The 17,625-nt window shown below is 47.1% G+C and overlaps 1 protein-coding gene across 1 annotated transcript in view; it reads right to left on the minus strand.

Moving 5' to 3' along the window:
• Positions 1-16,684, minus strand: part of TOMM70 (translocase of outer mitochondrial membrane 70) — a 105,863-nt gene extending 89,179 nt beyond the window's left edge. The window contains exons 1-2 of the mRNA XM_075335150.1: positions 16,378-16,684; positions 1,789-1,962 (exon numbers count right to left, since the gene is read on the minus strand). Of these exons, the coding sequence (XP_075191265.1) occupies positions 1,789-1,962; positions 16,378-16,605 (402 nt within the window). The 5' untranslated portion in view covers positions 16,606-16,684. The remainder of the gene's footprint in view (positions 1-1,788; positions 1,963-16,377) is intronic.
• Positions 16,685-17,625: the final 941 nt, after the last annotated feature.

A 17,625-nucleotide genomic window follows, 5' to 3' on the forward strand; every position in this document is an offset into this window, starting at 1 on the left:
GGTGCGCAGCATGGGGGATGGAGCACGATGGGAGGTGCACACCTCCCCCCAACACACACACACACGCGCACTGCACAACACACACACACTAGGAATCACAAACAACGCCACAGACACCCACACACACAGACAACGCTGCACACACAAATATACGCACATACTGCACAACACACACATTGCTCAAAACATACCTCCCCCCAAAACACACCACACACACACAAACCGCACAACACACACACACACACACAACGCTACAGACACACAGCGCTCCACAAACAACGCAACACACGCAACACACATACAACACCGCTCTCACCCCCCGCGACACTCAGAACATGTACAGCGCCCTACACAAACACTTGGTAACTACACACAACAACATATATATATATATATATAACAAAAATCATACATGAACTACACAATACGTAAATTCTAGAATACCCGATGCGTAGAATCGGGCCACCTTCTAGTATATATATATATATATCTATTCCGGCACCCTAGGGGAACCAGCACCGATCGCTAACGAGCGGAGTGTGTCCTCCAGATTCCCTGTCGTGGATCCCCCGGAGCTGCAGAGCTGCTTCACTGAGAAGCATCCACCGGCAGAATGCCAGAAAATGGCCGCCGGAGCTTTCAGGGGAGGAGTGGGGCCGAGGGCGGCGCCAGCAAAGAGCGGGAATCTGGGGTCCCCACAGTGGTCAGTGAGGGGGGAGGAAGACATGCAGGATGCTCCAGCCCTCACATCCGACATCATGTCGGTAATCCCGCCCTTACCCCTGACAGGCAGGCCCGGGGGCGGGATTTTCGCGACTAGGCCGCAGTGAAGCCGGGGACTAAATTTGAGGCCGCGCCCGACAAGCAGGCACGGTCGGCGCGGAAGTCCACCGGCCTCCTCAATTTCACAACTACCGCGGCTTCCGGGAAGAAGGTGCGCTCCCTGCACAGTCCCCTATGGGGACACAGAGTACCCTTAAAGTTGCAGGGCCCGGTCCCTGAGGTTGAAGAGGCTCCGGTCCGGCAGGTTCCACCAGGGGCTGCGGATGGAGCACGGTCCCAGCAAATGGATGACCGCTCTGGATCCCACTTCTCCCAGAGCCGCATAAGGGATGGTGAAGGAGACGGCATGTAGCTCCAGCCTCCGTACCCGCAATGGGTACCTCAACCTTAACAACACCGCCGACATAGTGGGGTGAGAAGGGAACATGCCGGGGGCCCCGTGGGGGCCCTCTTTTCTTCCAACCGACATAACTAAGTATGACAATGCATGAGTGGATGTGTGCCTCCTTCCACACAAAGCATAAAACTGAGGAGCCCGTGGTCCACGGGAGGGTGTATAGGCAGAGGGGAGGGGTTACACTTTTTAAAGTAATACTTTGTGTGGCCTCCGGAGGCAGAAGCTATACACCCAATTGTCTGGGTCTCCCAATGGAGCGACAAAGAAATACATCATGAAAGTTGAATACAATGAACAATTTCAACCCAAAATGTTGTTTAGCAGGTAAAAACTTGAGGACGAATGATCTTTTAAGACGACGGATTACAGACGATAGTTGTTTCCTTAAATGTGACATGAATTGATCCTATGTGTATATGATCACACCTGCAGCGGGCACTGATGAGATACCCCCCCCAAAAAACACCCTACTGCTAGTGGAGCTTCAGGTGGTTTTCTGCCCATATTGATAAAGGTTATACAATAATAAAATAAATAAACTCTTTTACAACTGCAGTTATAAAAAAAAAGAAGAGAAATGAGAAGCCACGTGTGGGTTCCTTACTGACCTGTTGCTCGTAGGCAGCGGCTCTGTTCTGGTAAAACGTAGACAAGTCCACCTTCTTCTCTGGAGGACACAGGCTGATGGCCTCAGTGTAACACTGAATGGCATGGTCATATTTCCCGGCTTTAAAATACTTGTTTCCTTTGTTCTTTGCACCTTGTGCTTTCTCTAGAGGGGTCTGTAAGGGAAAACAAAAGACGCAATGTGAGGTGGCTATATACCAAAAAGGCATGGCAATAAGCTGCACACTGAAAGCGCCAGTCACAGTCGCTGAGCATTGAAGGAGTTTTGCAGAAAACTATTAAATGCAAAAAAAAAAAAAAAAGATGAAATAAAAAATCCCAAAAACAAACAAAAGTTCAAATTCCCCTCTCCACCCCCCCCCCCCCAAAAAAAACATGGCATTGCTGCATTTATGGAAGTGTGATCTATGAAAAAATATAAAATAAATTCTGATTGGTTAACAGTGAAATGGGAAAAAAAAAAATCGAAACGCAAGAATTATGTTTTTGGGCTGCTGCAACATTGTGATAAAATACAGCAACAAGTGATCAAAACATCACATTTACCCCAAAATGGTATCAGTAAAAATGTGAGTTCAGCATGCAAAAAAACAACAAGTTACACATCCCTAGATCCCAAGAAGGGAAAACATTACAAGTCTTGAAAAATGGAGACAAAAGCAACTTTTTTTTTTTTAATATTTTAATTTTTTTGCCCACGAAAGCAAACAACTAAACTCTACATGTTTGGTATCGATGAACTTGTACTGACCTGATGACACATACTGCCAGATCAGTTCTGCCATATAGTGAACATGGTAAATAAAAAACCCAAAACACACTTTTTAGTGTGTAAATTATAACGCACTTGGAATTCTTTTCCAGTACACCATGTAGTAAAATGAATAGGGTTATGCAAAAGTACAACTTGTCCAGCAAAAAACAAGCCATCATATGGCTACATTGACAAAAAAATAAAAAAGGTTATGGCTCTTGGAAGAAGAGAAGAAAAAAAAACAAAAACTAAAAATTGCCCAGGGGTTGAGGAGTGACACAATAGGGCAAAATGATTGATTGGAGAGGGTCCCAGGAATTGGCTTTTGCATAGCATCCTCAAGGACGGAGTGGGGGTGCACATGCTTGACCTCCACTCCATTCGATGTCTATGGGACTGCTGTTGAAATCCAAATAATAGCGCTCCACAATTTCCAGCAGTCGAAAAGATAAATAGAGCAGAGGTCAAGCATGTGCACCCCCCCCCCCCCCCCCCCCCCCCCCCGCTGCATTTGTGAGGAGGCTATGCAGAACCATGTTCTCAGAATCACTGGGGTTAGGACCCTGAGCAATCAATAAGTTATTTATTTTCTTAAGGCCGCTTTACACGCTGCGACATCGCTTAAGCGATCTAGTTGGGGTCACGGAATTTGTGACGCACATCCGGTCGCTTTAGCGATGCCGTTGCGTGTGACACCTTTGAGCGATTTTGCATCGTTGCAAAAACGTGCAAAATCGCTCATCGATGACATGGGGGTCCATTCTCTAATATCGTTGCTGCAGAAGTTGTTCTTCGTTCCTGCGGCAGCACACATCGGTACGTGTGACACCGCAGGAACGAGGAACCTCTCCTTACCTGCGGCCACCAGCAACGCGGAAGGAAGGAGGTGGGCGGGATGTTACGTCCCGCTCATCTCCGCCCCTCCGCTTCTATTGGGCGGCGGTTCAGTGACGCAGCTGTGACGCTGAACGAACCGCCCCCTTAGAAAGGAGGCGGTTCGCCGGTCACAGCGACGTCGTAGGGACAGGTAAGTATGTGACAGGTCTGGGCGATGTTGTGCGCCACGGGCAGCGATTTGCCCATGTCGCACAACCGATGGGGGCGGGTACCCACGCTAGCGAGATCGGTCACGATATCGCAGCGTGTAAAGCGGCCTTTAGGCTAAATTCATACTGCAGTGCATCCTCACCAAAATCTTCCAGAAAAAAACAAACCCAAAAAACCTGCTTCTAAAAATTGTCCAATTCATTTCTATAGGAATCCACATTGCTGTTTATAGGAAGAATGTTTGAGGCGTATTTTTTTTTCCAGATGAGATTTTGAAAAACATCTGATAGAAAAAAAAAAGTATATGTCACATCACCAAAGAGGATCCTGAAAGAAATCTTGAAAAAAGGCAGTGTCCAATCAAAAAGCTGCAAAGAACACGTCAGAGGAAAAAAAAACAACAAAACTTGCAAAACAGTTCAGGAAAAGTAAAACATCCATTAAACCTCCCCAAAACATGAGTTTCCTAAGGCGGTTTCTGTACGAACAACAAGGTATTTGAACTCTTCCAAAAAAAAAAAAAAAGAAAAAAACCCTCATTATAAAGGGATGAGCGAGCCCAAATTGTAAAGTTCAGGGTTCACACTGGACACCTAGTGTCCGGACTCTAAACTTTTCACGGAAGTCCGTGTCTGGAGTTCGGGTGCGGTTCGGACGCTGAATAAAGTTTGTCTTAGGGCTGCTTCTCACTTGCGAGTTTCTCGCAGTAGAGCAATGCGAGAAAATCTCGCATTGGAATCGGACACATGTTAGTGAATGATTCCGCTCTCATCTGCGATTTTTTTCTCAGTCCAAATCGGACTGAGAAAAAAATCGCAGCATGCTGCTTTTTTGCGAGTTTCTACTGCGAGTCTCTCCAATGCAAGTCTATGGGAGCGTGTAAATAATCGGATGTCACGGGACGGCACTCACACCATTCTAGTGACATCCGATTTTCTAAATACATTTCTCGCATGTTTCCTAAAACACTGGAAACGAGTGATGTCTCACAATGTCTGTCAATCACTATTCTCTGTCAGTCGGTCTCTCCCTCTCGGTCTCTGTTCTCTCTCTGTCAGTCGGTCACTATCTCTGTCCCTCACTCACAGTCTGTCGGTCATTTTCCCCTCCTCTCTCATACTCACCGTTCCCCGGCGCGGCGCTGCACGGCATTCACACTGCTGCGGCGGCTTTTACTATTTTGAAAAAGCCGGCCGCTCATTAAACAATCTCGTATTCCCTGCTTTACCCGCCCACAGGCGCCTATGATTGGTTGCAGTGAGACACGCCCCCACGCTGAGTGGTGTCACACTGCACCCAATCACAGCAGCCGGTGGGCGGGTCTATACTGTGCAGTGAAATAAATAATTAAATAATTTAAAAAAAAACGGCGTGCGGTGCCCCCAATTTCAATACCAGCCAGATAAAGCCATACAGCTGAAGGCTGGTATTCTCAGGATGGGGAGCTCCACGTTATGGGGAGCCCCCCAGCCTAACAATATCAGTCAGCAGCCGCCCAGAATTGCCGCATACATTAGATGCGACAGTTCTGGGACTGTACCCGGCTCTTCCCGATTTGCCCTGGTGCGTTGGCAAATCGGGGTAATAAGGAGTTATTGGCAGCCCATAGCTGCCACTAAATCCTAGATTAATCATGTCAGGCGTCTTCCCGAGATACCTTCCATGATTAGTCTTTAAGTTACAGTAAATAAACACACACCCGAAAAAATCCTTTATTAGAAATAAAAAACACTAACAAATTCCCTGGTTCAACAATTTAATAAGCCCCAAAAAGCCCTCCATGTCCGGCGTAATCCAGGATAGTGCAGCGTCGCTTCCAGCTCTGCTGCATGGAGGTGACCGGAGCTGCAGAAAACACAGCCGCTCCTGTCAGCTCCACGCAGCAACTGAGGTATCGTGATCAGCTGAGCTGTCACTGAGGTTACCCGTGGCCACCGCTGGATCCTCCAACAGTGACAGCGGGTAACCTCAGTGCCAGCTCAGCTGATCGCGATACTCGCCTCAGTTGCTGCGTGGAGCTGACAGGAGCGGCTGTGTTTTCTGCAGCTCCGGTCACCTCCATGCAGCAGAGCTGGAAGCGACGCTGGACCATCCTGTATTACGCGGGACATGGAGGACTTTTTGGGGCTTATTAAAGTGGTGAACCAGGGAATTTGTTAGTGTTTTTTATTTCTAATAAAGGATTTTTCGGGTGTGTGTGTTTATTTACTGTAACTTACAGATTAATCATGGAAGGTATCTCGTGGAGACGCCTGACATGATTAATCTAGGATTTAGTGGCAGCTATGGGCTGCCATTAACTCCTTATTACCCCGATTTGCCAACGCACCAGGGCAAATCGGGAAGAGCCGGGTACAGTCCCAGAACTGTCGCATCTAATGTATGCGGCAATTCTGCGCGGCTGCTGGCTGATATTGTTAGGCTGGGGGGCTCCCCATAACGTGGAGCTCCCCATCCTGAGAATACCAGCCTTCAGCCGTATGGCTTTATCTGGCTGGTATTGAAATTGGGGGGGACCGCACGCCGTTTTTTTTTTATTATTTATTTATTTCACTGCACAGTATAGACACGCCCACCGGCTGCTGTGATTGGGTGCAGTGAGACAGCTGTCACTCAGCGTGGGGGCGTGTCTCACTGTAACCAATCATAGGCGCCTGTGGGTGGGTAAAGCAGGGAATACGAGATTGTTTAATGAGCGGCCGGCTTTTTCAAAATAGTAAAAGCCGCCGCAGCAGTGTGAATGCCGTGCAGCGCCGCGCCGAGGATCGGTGAGTATGAGAGAGGGCTGCTAACTTCAGTCACTCAGGGGATTAGCGGTCACCGGTGAGTCCTTCACTGGTGACCGCTAATCAGGACGGGGCACAGACAGAGCCGCAGCATGACAATGAAGTCGGGTGAAGTTAACCCGAGTTCATTCTGATCGTGCGGCTCTGTCTGTGTCTGCTGTCATCTGCCATTCAGCTCTGCTACATGGCTGTCTGTGTCTGCTGTCAGCGACCATGTAGCAGAGCTGAATGGCAGATGACATAGTAAAAAACATGCATTACACACGCTAGTAAAATCATTAATTTATTCAGAAAAAGCATCGCACTTGCGTTGCACTCGGACCTAGCGTGAACTAAAATCAGCCGAGTTTTTTTCAGCGAACTCGGACCGATTTTACTCGCATAGATGTGTTTCCAGCCTTAAAGTGTAGCCAATCAAGAAGCTTTTCACATGGGGAAGATTACAGGATGCTGCGGCTTATTTCTCATAACCAACACAGGTAAAGCAGCAGCTGCAGGCTGTAACCCTCAGCTGTACCTTGGCTATGAAAATTAAAAGAGGAGGATAACACTTTTTTTTAAAAAACTATTTAAATAAATAAAAAAAAAAAACGGCGTAGGGTCCCCTCTATTTTCAATAACCAGCCAAGGGAAAGCAGACAGCTGGGGGCTGGTATTAGCAGGCTGGGAAGGCCCATGGGTATTTGGCCTTTTCCAGGATAAAAATATCAGCCTTCAGCTGCCACAGAAGTGGTGCATTCATTAGATATGTCAATTCTGGTGCTTTGCCTGACTCATCCCGATTGCAATAGTGCGGTGGCAATCAGGATAATACTTTTGGGATTAATGTCAGCTGTGAAATGACAAGTGCCATCAAGCCCATGAGTTCGTAATGGATAGGCATCTATCAGACACTCCCATTAGGCTACTTTCACACATCAGTTTTTTTCCATCAGGCACAAGCCGGAAAAAAAAAACGGATAAAACTGATCCGGCGCCGTATCAGTTTTATCCCCATTGATTTGTATTAGCGCCGGATTGTGCTGGATGGCCTTGCATTGCATCCGGCTTTTGCCGTATCTGTCATAATTGGCTAAAGCGGCGGCCGGATGGAACGTCTCCTGTAACGTTTTTTGTCTCTGACAAAAAACCGCATTGCGCCGGATCCGGAGCAATACGGCGTGATTTACAATGGAAGCCTATAGACGCCAGATCCGACGTAATGCAGCAAAATATGGATGCGGCCGCCGGATCCGTTTTTTTTAAACTGAGCATGTTCCAATTTATTGGAAAAAAACACAAAACGGATTCAGCAAAAAAACGGACAAAACGGATGAAAAAACGGATGTGCCGGATCCATTTTTTGACGGATCAGGTATACCAGATCCGTTAAAAAACAGGATCCGGCGCATCCGTTTTTGCATATTCTGCGCCGGATCTGTTGCATCAGGCATACGCCGAATTGTGCCTGATGCCAAAAAACTGATGTGTGAAAGTAGGCTTACTAACCTGGCAAGTAAAAAAAAAAAAAAAATCACACACACAGTAAAACAAAATAGTTTATTAGAATAATGACTCCCCCACACTCCCTCGATCACCAATTTATTAATTTAAAAAAAAAAAAAAAAATCCTCAAAGTTTTCAAGTAATCCAATGGCGTAATGTCCAACACCGTTCATTCACTCCTCTGGAGCTTTGTTCTGAGAAGGAGGCTCCATAGGTTACTCATGGTCAGCGGTAGGTACAGAATTTCTCACGCTCGTAAGAAACTCCGGGTCTGCCTCTGACCATGAGTGACCTATGGAGCCTCGTTCTGAATAAAGCTCCATAGGATTCGATGGATGTCGTGGGACATTACACCATTGGATTACATCAGAAATTAATGGATTTTGCTTAGTTAAATTAGTGAATGAGGGAGCGTGGGGGAGTCTTTAGTCAAACTATTTTTTATTTTGTGTGTTTTTTAAGTGTATACTTACTGAGTTAGTAATGGGGGAGTTTGCTAAACGTCTATCCATTACTAAGCGATGGGCTTGATGCCAGTTGTCAATTCACAGCTGACATCAACCCCAAAAGTATTGACCCAATTGCCACCACACCAGGGCAGTCGGGAAGACTAGGGCAAAGCGCCAGAATTGTCACATCTAATGGATGTGTCACTTCTGGGAAAGCTGCGGGTTGCTATTTTCAGGCTGGGAAAATCCATATAAAAATAGGCCTTCCCAGCCAGATGCCAGCCCCTAACTGTAAGCTTTACCTTGGCTGGTTATCAAAAAGAGGGGGAGCCCCATGCAGTTTTTCAAAACTATTTAAATAAATAGTTTAAAGAAACGGCATGGCATTCCCTCTCTTTTTGATAACAAGCCAAGGTATAGCTGAGGGTTGCAGCCTGCAGCTGTCTGCTTTACCTGTTCAGGTTATCAAAAATACCCACAGAATTTTTTTTTACTTATTCCCTATCCACATTTGTTTACAGGACAATTGTAGTGCTCTTACCCCCATTTTGCTTCCTTTTACAGCCCCCTAGCCCTTACTATAACCATTTTACAGCACCAAGGTTTGGATCAACTTTTAACTAAAGTCCAGCCAAACTTGAACATTCACAGGTCCACTCATCGCGACTCATTATGAAGATGATAGAGAGATCGGGTGTTTCTCGCTGCGCTATCACCAGGATGCGATGTTGATTAAATATTCTCTTTATAAATGTACAGGTCAAGTCATCGCATTTCTGATGTCGCAGCTTCCTTCATCAGGACAGCAGAGAATATCAACAATCTTTGGGTACCCATTATACACAGTTATACACCATGTACCCAATATAATCTATGGGGCTGAAAAAAAGTATTTAGTCACCCACCAATTGTGCAAGTTCTCCCACTTAAAGAGATGAGAGAGGCCTGTAATGACATCATAGGTAGACCACAACTATGAGAGACAAAATGAGAAAACAAATTCACCACACGGGGGACCTAGTGAATGACCTGCATAGAGCTAGGACCACTGTAACAAAGTCTACCATCAGTAACACACTACGCCGCCAGGGACTCAGATCCTCCAATGCCAGACGTGTTCCCCTGCTTAAGCCAGTACATGTCCAGGCCCGTCTGAAGTTTGGTAGAGAGCATTTGGATTATTTAGAAGAGTATTGGGAGAATGTCGTATGGTCCGATGAAACCAAAGCAAGACTGTTTGGTACAAACACAACTCGTCATGTTTGGAGGAGACAGAATGCTGAGTTGCATCCAAAGAACAGCATACCTACTGTGAACCATGGTGGTGGCAACATCATGCTTTGGTGCTGTTTCTCTGCAAATGGACCAGGACGACTGATCTGTGTACATGCATCCTGATAGAGTATTAGTTTTTGGCCTGGGCGGTTTATAACTGCGGCCCTTCTTTGCTGTAAGTAAATGCTTAATTTTTTGAGGATATTTATTCTTCTTTATGTTGCTATTTTTATATATAGTGTAGAGACCTATAAACATGAGGTCCCATGAAGAGGGTTGTAGGCTTCCTTATTTTGACCATAATACCAACTAAAACCTCATATTTTTTTGTACAAGATACAGCCAGGCCCCTTTCTGTTAGGCCTTGCATATTAGAGTCCTGTCCCTGTATGGTGCACAGATGGAGTACTGTTTGGTAGTCCACCTGATCTAATAGTATGGCCGTCACCTAATAGGCTGCGGGCTTGTGTTTGTGCATTTGCATGTGTGAACAGCGCTCTATGCAAGCCATCAGTGTGCAGCTTTATCATCTAGCAATCGCCCCCTCCATTCCATGGAAGTGTGTGTGATTTGCTCTTCCTGCACCTGTGATGCCTCGACTTAGTGGGGGTTTAGCTGCATCCTGATAGTGCATTAGTTTTTGGTTTGGGCAGTTTACAACTGCTGCCCTTCTTTGCTGTAAGTCTACCTGAAAGAATGAATGGGGCCACGTATCGTGAGATTTTGAGTGCAAACCTCCTTTCATCAGCAAGGGCATTAAAGATGAAATGTGGCTGCGTCTTTCAGCATGATAATGATCCCAAGCACACAGTCAGGGCAACAAAAGAGTGGCTTTGTAAGAAGCATATGAAGGTCCTGGAGTGGCCTAGCCAGTCTCCAGATCTTCCTTTGGAGGGAGTTGAAAGTCCACAGGCCCAAAACATCTCTGCTCTAGAGACAATCTGATGGAGGCATGAGCCAACATACCACCAAGTATGTACCAACCTGGTGAAGACTTACAGAAAATGTTTGACCTCTGTCATTGCCAACAAAGGAGATATAACAAAATATTGAGATGAACTTTTGTTATTGACCAAAAACTTATTTTCAACTATAATCTTGCCAAATCAGACAAGGTGATTTTCTGGATTTGTTTTCTCATTTTGTCTCTCCTAGTTGTGGTCACCTATGATGTTAATTAGGGGCCGACCTCATCTTTTTAAAGGGAACCTGTCATCAGAAATTTAGCTTGAAACCTAAACGTTTCCCCCTCTGCAGCTCCTGGGCTGTATTCTAGCAATGTTCCTGTTGTTCTTGTGCCCCCTTTCTGACCAAAATAAAGACTTTATAAAGTGGTACCTTTTTGTATTCAAATCTTGATAATGGTACACGGGGGCGGGCTCTCTGGTGTCCGTTAGTCTGCCTCCTGTCACTTTAGGCCGTCCCACATCGCTCCATTCCATACTTCAGGACGCCGCCCACTGCGCCCGAGGTGCCGCACACGCGAGGACCGCTGGTGACGTGTGCGCAGGCACGAGGTTATGGGCGGCGCTGTGATTGCATCGCAAGTGCCCGCCCATCATCTCGTGGCCACGCTCTCCCCTATGTCTCCAGCGTTCTGCGCAATCGCTGGCTAGATGACCCGACGTTGGAACGTTCTGCGCAGAACGCTGGAGGCAGAGGGGAAAGGGCGGGCACGAGATGATGGGCGGGCACTTGCGATGCAATCACAGCGCCGCCCATAGTCTCGTGCCTGCGACACACGTGACCAGCGGTCCTCACGTGCGCGGCACCTCGGGTGCAGTGGGCGGCGTCCTGAAGTATGGAATGGAGCTAGGATGGAATGGAATATATATGTATGTATGGAATTAGGAATTAGGTATGGAATTAGGTTTCAAGCTAAATTTCAGATGACAGGTTTCCTTTAAGTGGGAGAACTTGCACAATTGGTGGCTCGGCTGACTAAGTACTCCCCCCCCCCCCCCTGTATATACTGTGTGTGTGTGTGTATATATATATTATTATATATTATACACCTATATATATATATATATATATACACACACACACACACACACACACACACACATGTATATATATATATATATATATATATATATATATACATATATATATACATACACAGTGAAAAATGGGAGCATAAATATAAGTTGTGTTTATTTTTTTGTAAACTTGTTTTTTTCTTAAACAGTGGTGGCAGAAATCAAGACATGAACCTAAGCAGACAAAATTCTGACCCCACGTGCTGAAGTCTAAGGGTATGTGCGCACTAGGCGTTTTTGCCGCGTTTGTAGCGGCGTTTTTTACCGCGTTTTTGTGCTGAAAACGCAGTGACATTGCTTCCCCAGCAATGTCAATGGGTTTTCATAAGTGCTGTCCGCACACAGCGGTTTTTTTTAGCTGCGTTTTTGTGGTGACCACAAAAACGCAGCATGTCAATTATTTCTGCGTTTTTCACTGCGTTTTTCACTCATTGAATTCAATGAGATGTTCAAAACGCAATGAAAAACGCATATAGCCGCGTTTCTATGACTAAAAACGCAGCTATAAACGCAAGGGGTGGGCAGTAAAGAGACGTGTACAGGAAGAGGATTCCTTCTGTTGGTAAACACAGAAGCATGAATCCTCCCGGTACCGTCACCGCTGCGTCCACCTCCCGTCCTGTGCATGTCAGCTCCGTGCGGCGCCATGTCTGGGCGGAAGGTGGAGGCAGCGGCGAAAACCAAAGTGAACAGTAGAAAAAAAAAAAATGTCATATATACTCACCTGTCTGCAGGGTCCCGGTGCCATGCCCGCTCCCATCTCCTCCCGGCACCGCCGCTCCGGCTGTGTGCAGTCTCCCCGGGGCAGGACCTTGCTTACAGGACCTGGCGGTGGATCACCTGATGCAGTCACCTGACGCATCAGCTGATCGTAGTCTCTCCGGCTTTTTCGCGCCCGGCCGGCTATCAGCTGATCCTGCCGTCAGGGGACTTCATCAGCTGATTACCGGCAGCTCCTGCAGCGATCGGACGGGATCAGACTCCTGTCCAATCGATCGCTGCAGGAGCTGCCGGTAATCAGCACATAAGTGAGTATTACTTTTTTTTTTTGCACTGATGCATCAGCTGATTGTATAATCGGCTTTTATACAATCAGCTGATGTGTGATGTGATTCAGCCCCTAGAACCTGACACATCATCTGATCGTTCTGCCTTCCAGCAAACCGATCAGATGATATTGGATCCGGATTGGACGGCGCGGGACCCTTGACCCAGGATTACTGCGGAGGGGGGGTTCTTTATTTCAATAAAGATGGAGTCACTAATTGTGTTGTGTTTTATTTCTAATAAAAATATTTTTATGTGTGTTGTTTTTTTTTTTTTTTATCATTACTAGAAATTCATGGTGGCCATGTCTAATATTGGCGTGACACCATGAATTTCGGGCTTAGGGCTAGCTGATAATATACAGCTAGCCCTAACTCCATTATTACCTAGCTAGCCACCCGGCTTCAGGGCAGCTGGAAGAGTTGGATACGCCATTTTCTGGGGTGGCTGCGGACTGCAATTCGCAGTGGGGGTGCCCAGAAATCTTGGGCACCCTGCACTGTGGATTCCAATCCCCAGCTGCCTAGTTGTACCCGGCTGGACTCAAAAATTAGGCGAAGCCCACGTCATTTTCTTTTTTTAATTATTTCATGAAATTCATGAAATAATTAAAAAAAAAGGGCTTCTCTATATTTTTGGTTCCCAGCCGGGTACAAATAGGCAGCTGGGGGCAGCCCGTACCTGCCTGCTGTACCCGGCTAGCATACAAAAATATGGCGAAGCCCATGTCATTTTTTTTTCTTTTTGGGCAAAAAACTGCATACAGTCCTGGATGGAGGATGCTGAGCCTTGTAGTTCTGCAGCTGCTGTCTGCTCTCCTGCATACACTAGTGAATGGAGGATGCTGAGCCTTGTAGTTCTGCAGCTGCTGTCTGCTCTCCTGCATACAATGAACATTTTGAAGAAGGAAATGACATCAGACCTTTTTTTTTTTTTCATCAACAATCTTTAATGGCATTGTGCACTGATTAAAAACGCAGTGAGCAAAAACGCAGCAAAAAACGCACCAAATCGCGGCAAAAACGCATGCGTTTTTGCCACGTTTTTTAGCCGCAGGTGCGTTTTTTGAGACAAAAGCGCACATAAAAACGCAGCGTGAAAAAAACGCCTAGTGCGCACATACCCTAACACCAGGTTTTTCTCATATTTAAAAATAAAAGTAATTGGACGTGTGCCTAAGGCCTCAGTGTGAACAGAGCAACTCCTGGGAGTTTATTACTATTAAAAATGGATGTAGAGGAGAATGTGAAAATAAACCCCATAATCAGCAGCGGATATTACTCCTAATCTCGGTCAATGCTAATCAGCCTGGGCAGCACATGCCTGAATGGCAGGGAGCAAAACCTGTCTGTATGGTGCAATTTTATAGTCACCAGAAAATTTTGTGCCTCTTTCAGCCGTTTCATTAGTCTACGCGGCCATGGAGGGATCACAATACCACGCGTCACTCACATTCTGCCTTCAGCGGCACACGCCGAGGCATATCTGCCGCCCTTTCTGCACAGGTACCTAAAGTTGTGTGACTGAACCTCTCCCTGGAAGGCTCCCGCCATCTGACAGCTCCGGGTTAGGCTGCTTTCACACATCCGTTTTTTGCAGTGCGGCTAAATCCGGCTCTAAAACCTATGCAACGGATGCGGCGAAAAAACCGCATCCTTTGCATAAAAGTTTTTACATGCGGCCCGTCCGGTTTTTGCCAGTTGCGGCACGCTACTGAGCATGCGCAGTGCAAAAAAACGCATGCGGCAGCCGGATGCGGTTTTTGCCGCATCCGGTGTCCATAGGCATGCATTGGAAAAAGCGTCGCAATGCGTTTTTTTTGCCTGACAAAAAAACGTGCCAGGCAACGTTCCATCCGGCAGCCGCATGGGCTAAATATGCCGCATCCGGCAAAAAACGGACCGAACGCAAGGCCATACGGCACAATCCGGCACTAATGAAAGTCTATGCAGAAAAAACGCAACCGGCAGCAAAAAAAAAACGGTTGCGTTTTTTCTGCAAAGAGCCGAATTGTGCCGCACAGGAAAAACCGGATGTGTGAAAGCAGCCTTAGTAATCACTTCTCCATGAAAGACCAACCCTGGAGCATATTTTCTTTAACTCTGCATTCAGTTGTTCCTCTATTATTCCTCCTGGAAATGTATGCTTACACTGAATAGTTGATGGACTCTTTCTCGTTCTTACACAAGAAGACTGAGCATTGAATATTTACTGTCAAACTGTGTAAAGACACGTCCTATTAAAAAGAGGAATGGAGTAATTTTATACCATTTATTACCAGGAGGAATATCAGAGCATCGGCATTTCTTAAGATATGGGGGAATAGAAACATTTAGTAAACCAGTGTGAGAAAAAGTGACAGCTCCTCTGAGAAGCCGGACAAGATCATCTACGAGGGGCTCTGTTCTATTTCTCAATGATTTTTGTTGTTTTAAGATTATGAGAACAGGATCGTCTCCATAATATACTGTATATGTGAGTGCCGTCAGGTATATGGGGGTCTTATAGGAAGCCTCAGCCAAGTGTGAACACATCCCTACTGGACTGGACACAGATAATCTTTACCTATTAGGATTCACAGCACATAACTGGCAAAATGGCACAGCCGACAACCGGCACAACTGACAACCAGGAGCAGCTGGGAGAATACACACTTACTATTCCACACTGAAACATTACTAGTAAAACGCCACCCGATGGTCACATGACTCGGGCGCTCATTATCAATAATATTAGTACATTGCCCTAGAAACCTCAGTCTACCGGGCCGATTATATAATCATCCTTTGCTCAGTATCACTTATGGATCAGTGCAGGACTGACCGTTGAGACATCTGTTATCCCATCATTTCAATGGAGAAGCAACGTGCTTCATTCATTCCCTGTGAGACCGCAGAGCACAGGACTGAACACCAATCAAAGGGCAACAACCAAAACTCTAAATTATATCCAACCGTAGCATAGGATGTTAGCAATCCAAAAAATATTGGGGCTCTGACTTAATAGAGATGAGGTTGAGCACACACTATGCATCCTAGGGACTGTGGAGAAAACAGAGTACAGCGGCCGGGGTCCAGAGGTCCCATAGACAATGAATGGAGCAAAAGCGCAACCTGCACTATATTCAAGACGCGGCCACTTTCTGGGTTGTTGATGTCTGCTGGAAGCTATGACCTGATCCAATCCCAGCAGGCAGACCCCAGCGAGCAGTATGCCATCCAATTACTCGCCACATGGGGGGCCCTTACAGGTCCCTCTCTGGCCCCTTCCTGCCCCCCTCCTCTTTTTGGCCTACTCCTGCGACCCCCCCTCTGACCTCCTCCTGCAAACCCCCCCCCCATCTGGCCTCCTTCTGCACCCCCCCTCTCTGGCCGCCTCCTGCACCCCCCTTCTCTAGCCTCCACCTGCCCCCACTCTTTCTGGCCTCCTCCCCTCCCGCTCCTCCTCCCCCCCTCTCTGGCCTCCTCCTGCACCCCCCTCTCTGGCCTCCTCCTGCACCCCCCTTCAGCCCTCCCTCTCTAGCCTCCACCTGCCCCCACTCTTTCTGGCCTCCTCCTGCTCCTCCCCACACTGGCAGCAGCTTTGTATGGAGGACTGGAGGTGACATTGACATGTGCGGCACATGGCGCCCTCTGCTGGCCGGGCACACTCCGGCCTCCTGTACACACGGCCGCCCCATTCTCACCATCTCGGGCAGGCTCCCGGCCTCCTGGCTGGAGCTGCTCCCGCTGGGCACCGGGCTCGCCCTTCCCTCCGGTGTTCTCCTCTGGTTGTCTCTCTTGCTGGACCTGTGCCTGTTCCATAGATACACCGCTCCGGCTCCCAAGAGCAGCGGGGCCCCCACGGCCAGGGCCAGCTTCCAGTGCGGGATCCCGGGTCCGCCCTGCGGTTCCACGGGCTTGGAGGCCGCCATGATTATTCCGTCCCTGCAGTTGCGGACACGGGGGAAAGACAGGGAGGCGGAATACCGGAAACGCCGTGCATCCTGGGAGCCGGCAGGTGGCGGATCACTTCCGGGAGCGCTGACTGGCTATGGAGCGCCCTCTGCTGGCCGTGTGGCTGCACTGCAGTACTCAGATGCTGAGGACGCGCATTTCCTTCTGCGCCGGCTCCAGGGTTCTGGTATTTTGGGTGATGCCGTCCCTGACACCTCGCTTCGCTTTCACGTTATCCTTCCTGCTTTACATGAGACATCCCTTTTTATTTTCGGTGGATAGAGATGTAAGAGAGCTTGTGCTTTATGGGGGCGACATACAGTTTTTAATTTTATCCTTTTGGGTCATACAAGGCTGGTCTGGAGAAAAAAAAGCAGCCCTAACACAAAAACCACATCAACCCACATACTATAAGCCCCCAATATAGGAGACCCTGAGCCTTCTGTGTATAGGAGACACTGGGACTGCTGTTTATGCGGCACATAGGAGACACGGAGTCTGCTGTATATACATCACATAGGAGACACTGGGACTGCTGTATATATGGCACATAGGAGACACAGAGCCTGCCTGCTGTGTGTATATATATATATATATATATATATATATATATATATATATCTCAGAGACACAGCCTACTGTATATACATCACATAGGAGACACTGAATCTGCTGTATATACATCACAAAAGTGACACTGAGCCTGCTATATGTACATTACATTGGAGACCCTGTGCCTGCTGTATATAGATTACATAGGAGACATTGAGTCTGCTGTATATACATCACATTGAAGACACTGAGACTGCTGTATATACATCACATTGAAGACACTAAAACTGCTGTATATAAGTTACATAGGAGACATTGAGCGTGCTGTACATACATCACACTGGGGATACTGAGACTTCTGTATAAAGGTCATATTGGAGGCTCAGAAACTGCTGTTTATACATCACATAGGAGACACAGACTACTGTATAAAGATTATATAGGAG

The sequence above is a fragment of the Anomaloglossus baeobatrachus genome, chromosome 2, assembly GCF_048569485.1.
Source record: "Anomaloglossus baeobatrachus isolate aAnoBae1 chromosome 2, aAnoBae1.hap1, whole genome shotgun sequence".
NCBI lineage: Eukaryota > Metazoa > Chordata > Amphibia > Anura > Aromobatidae > Anomaloglossus > Anomaloglossus baeobatrachus.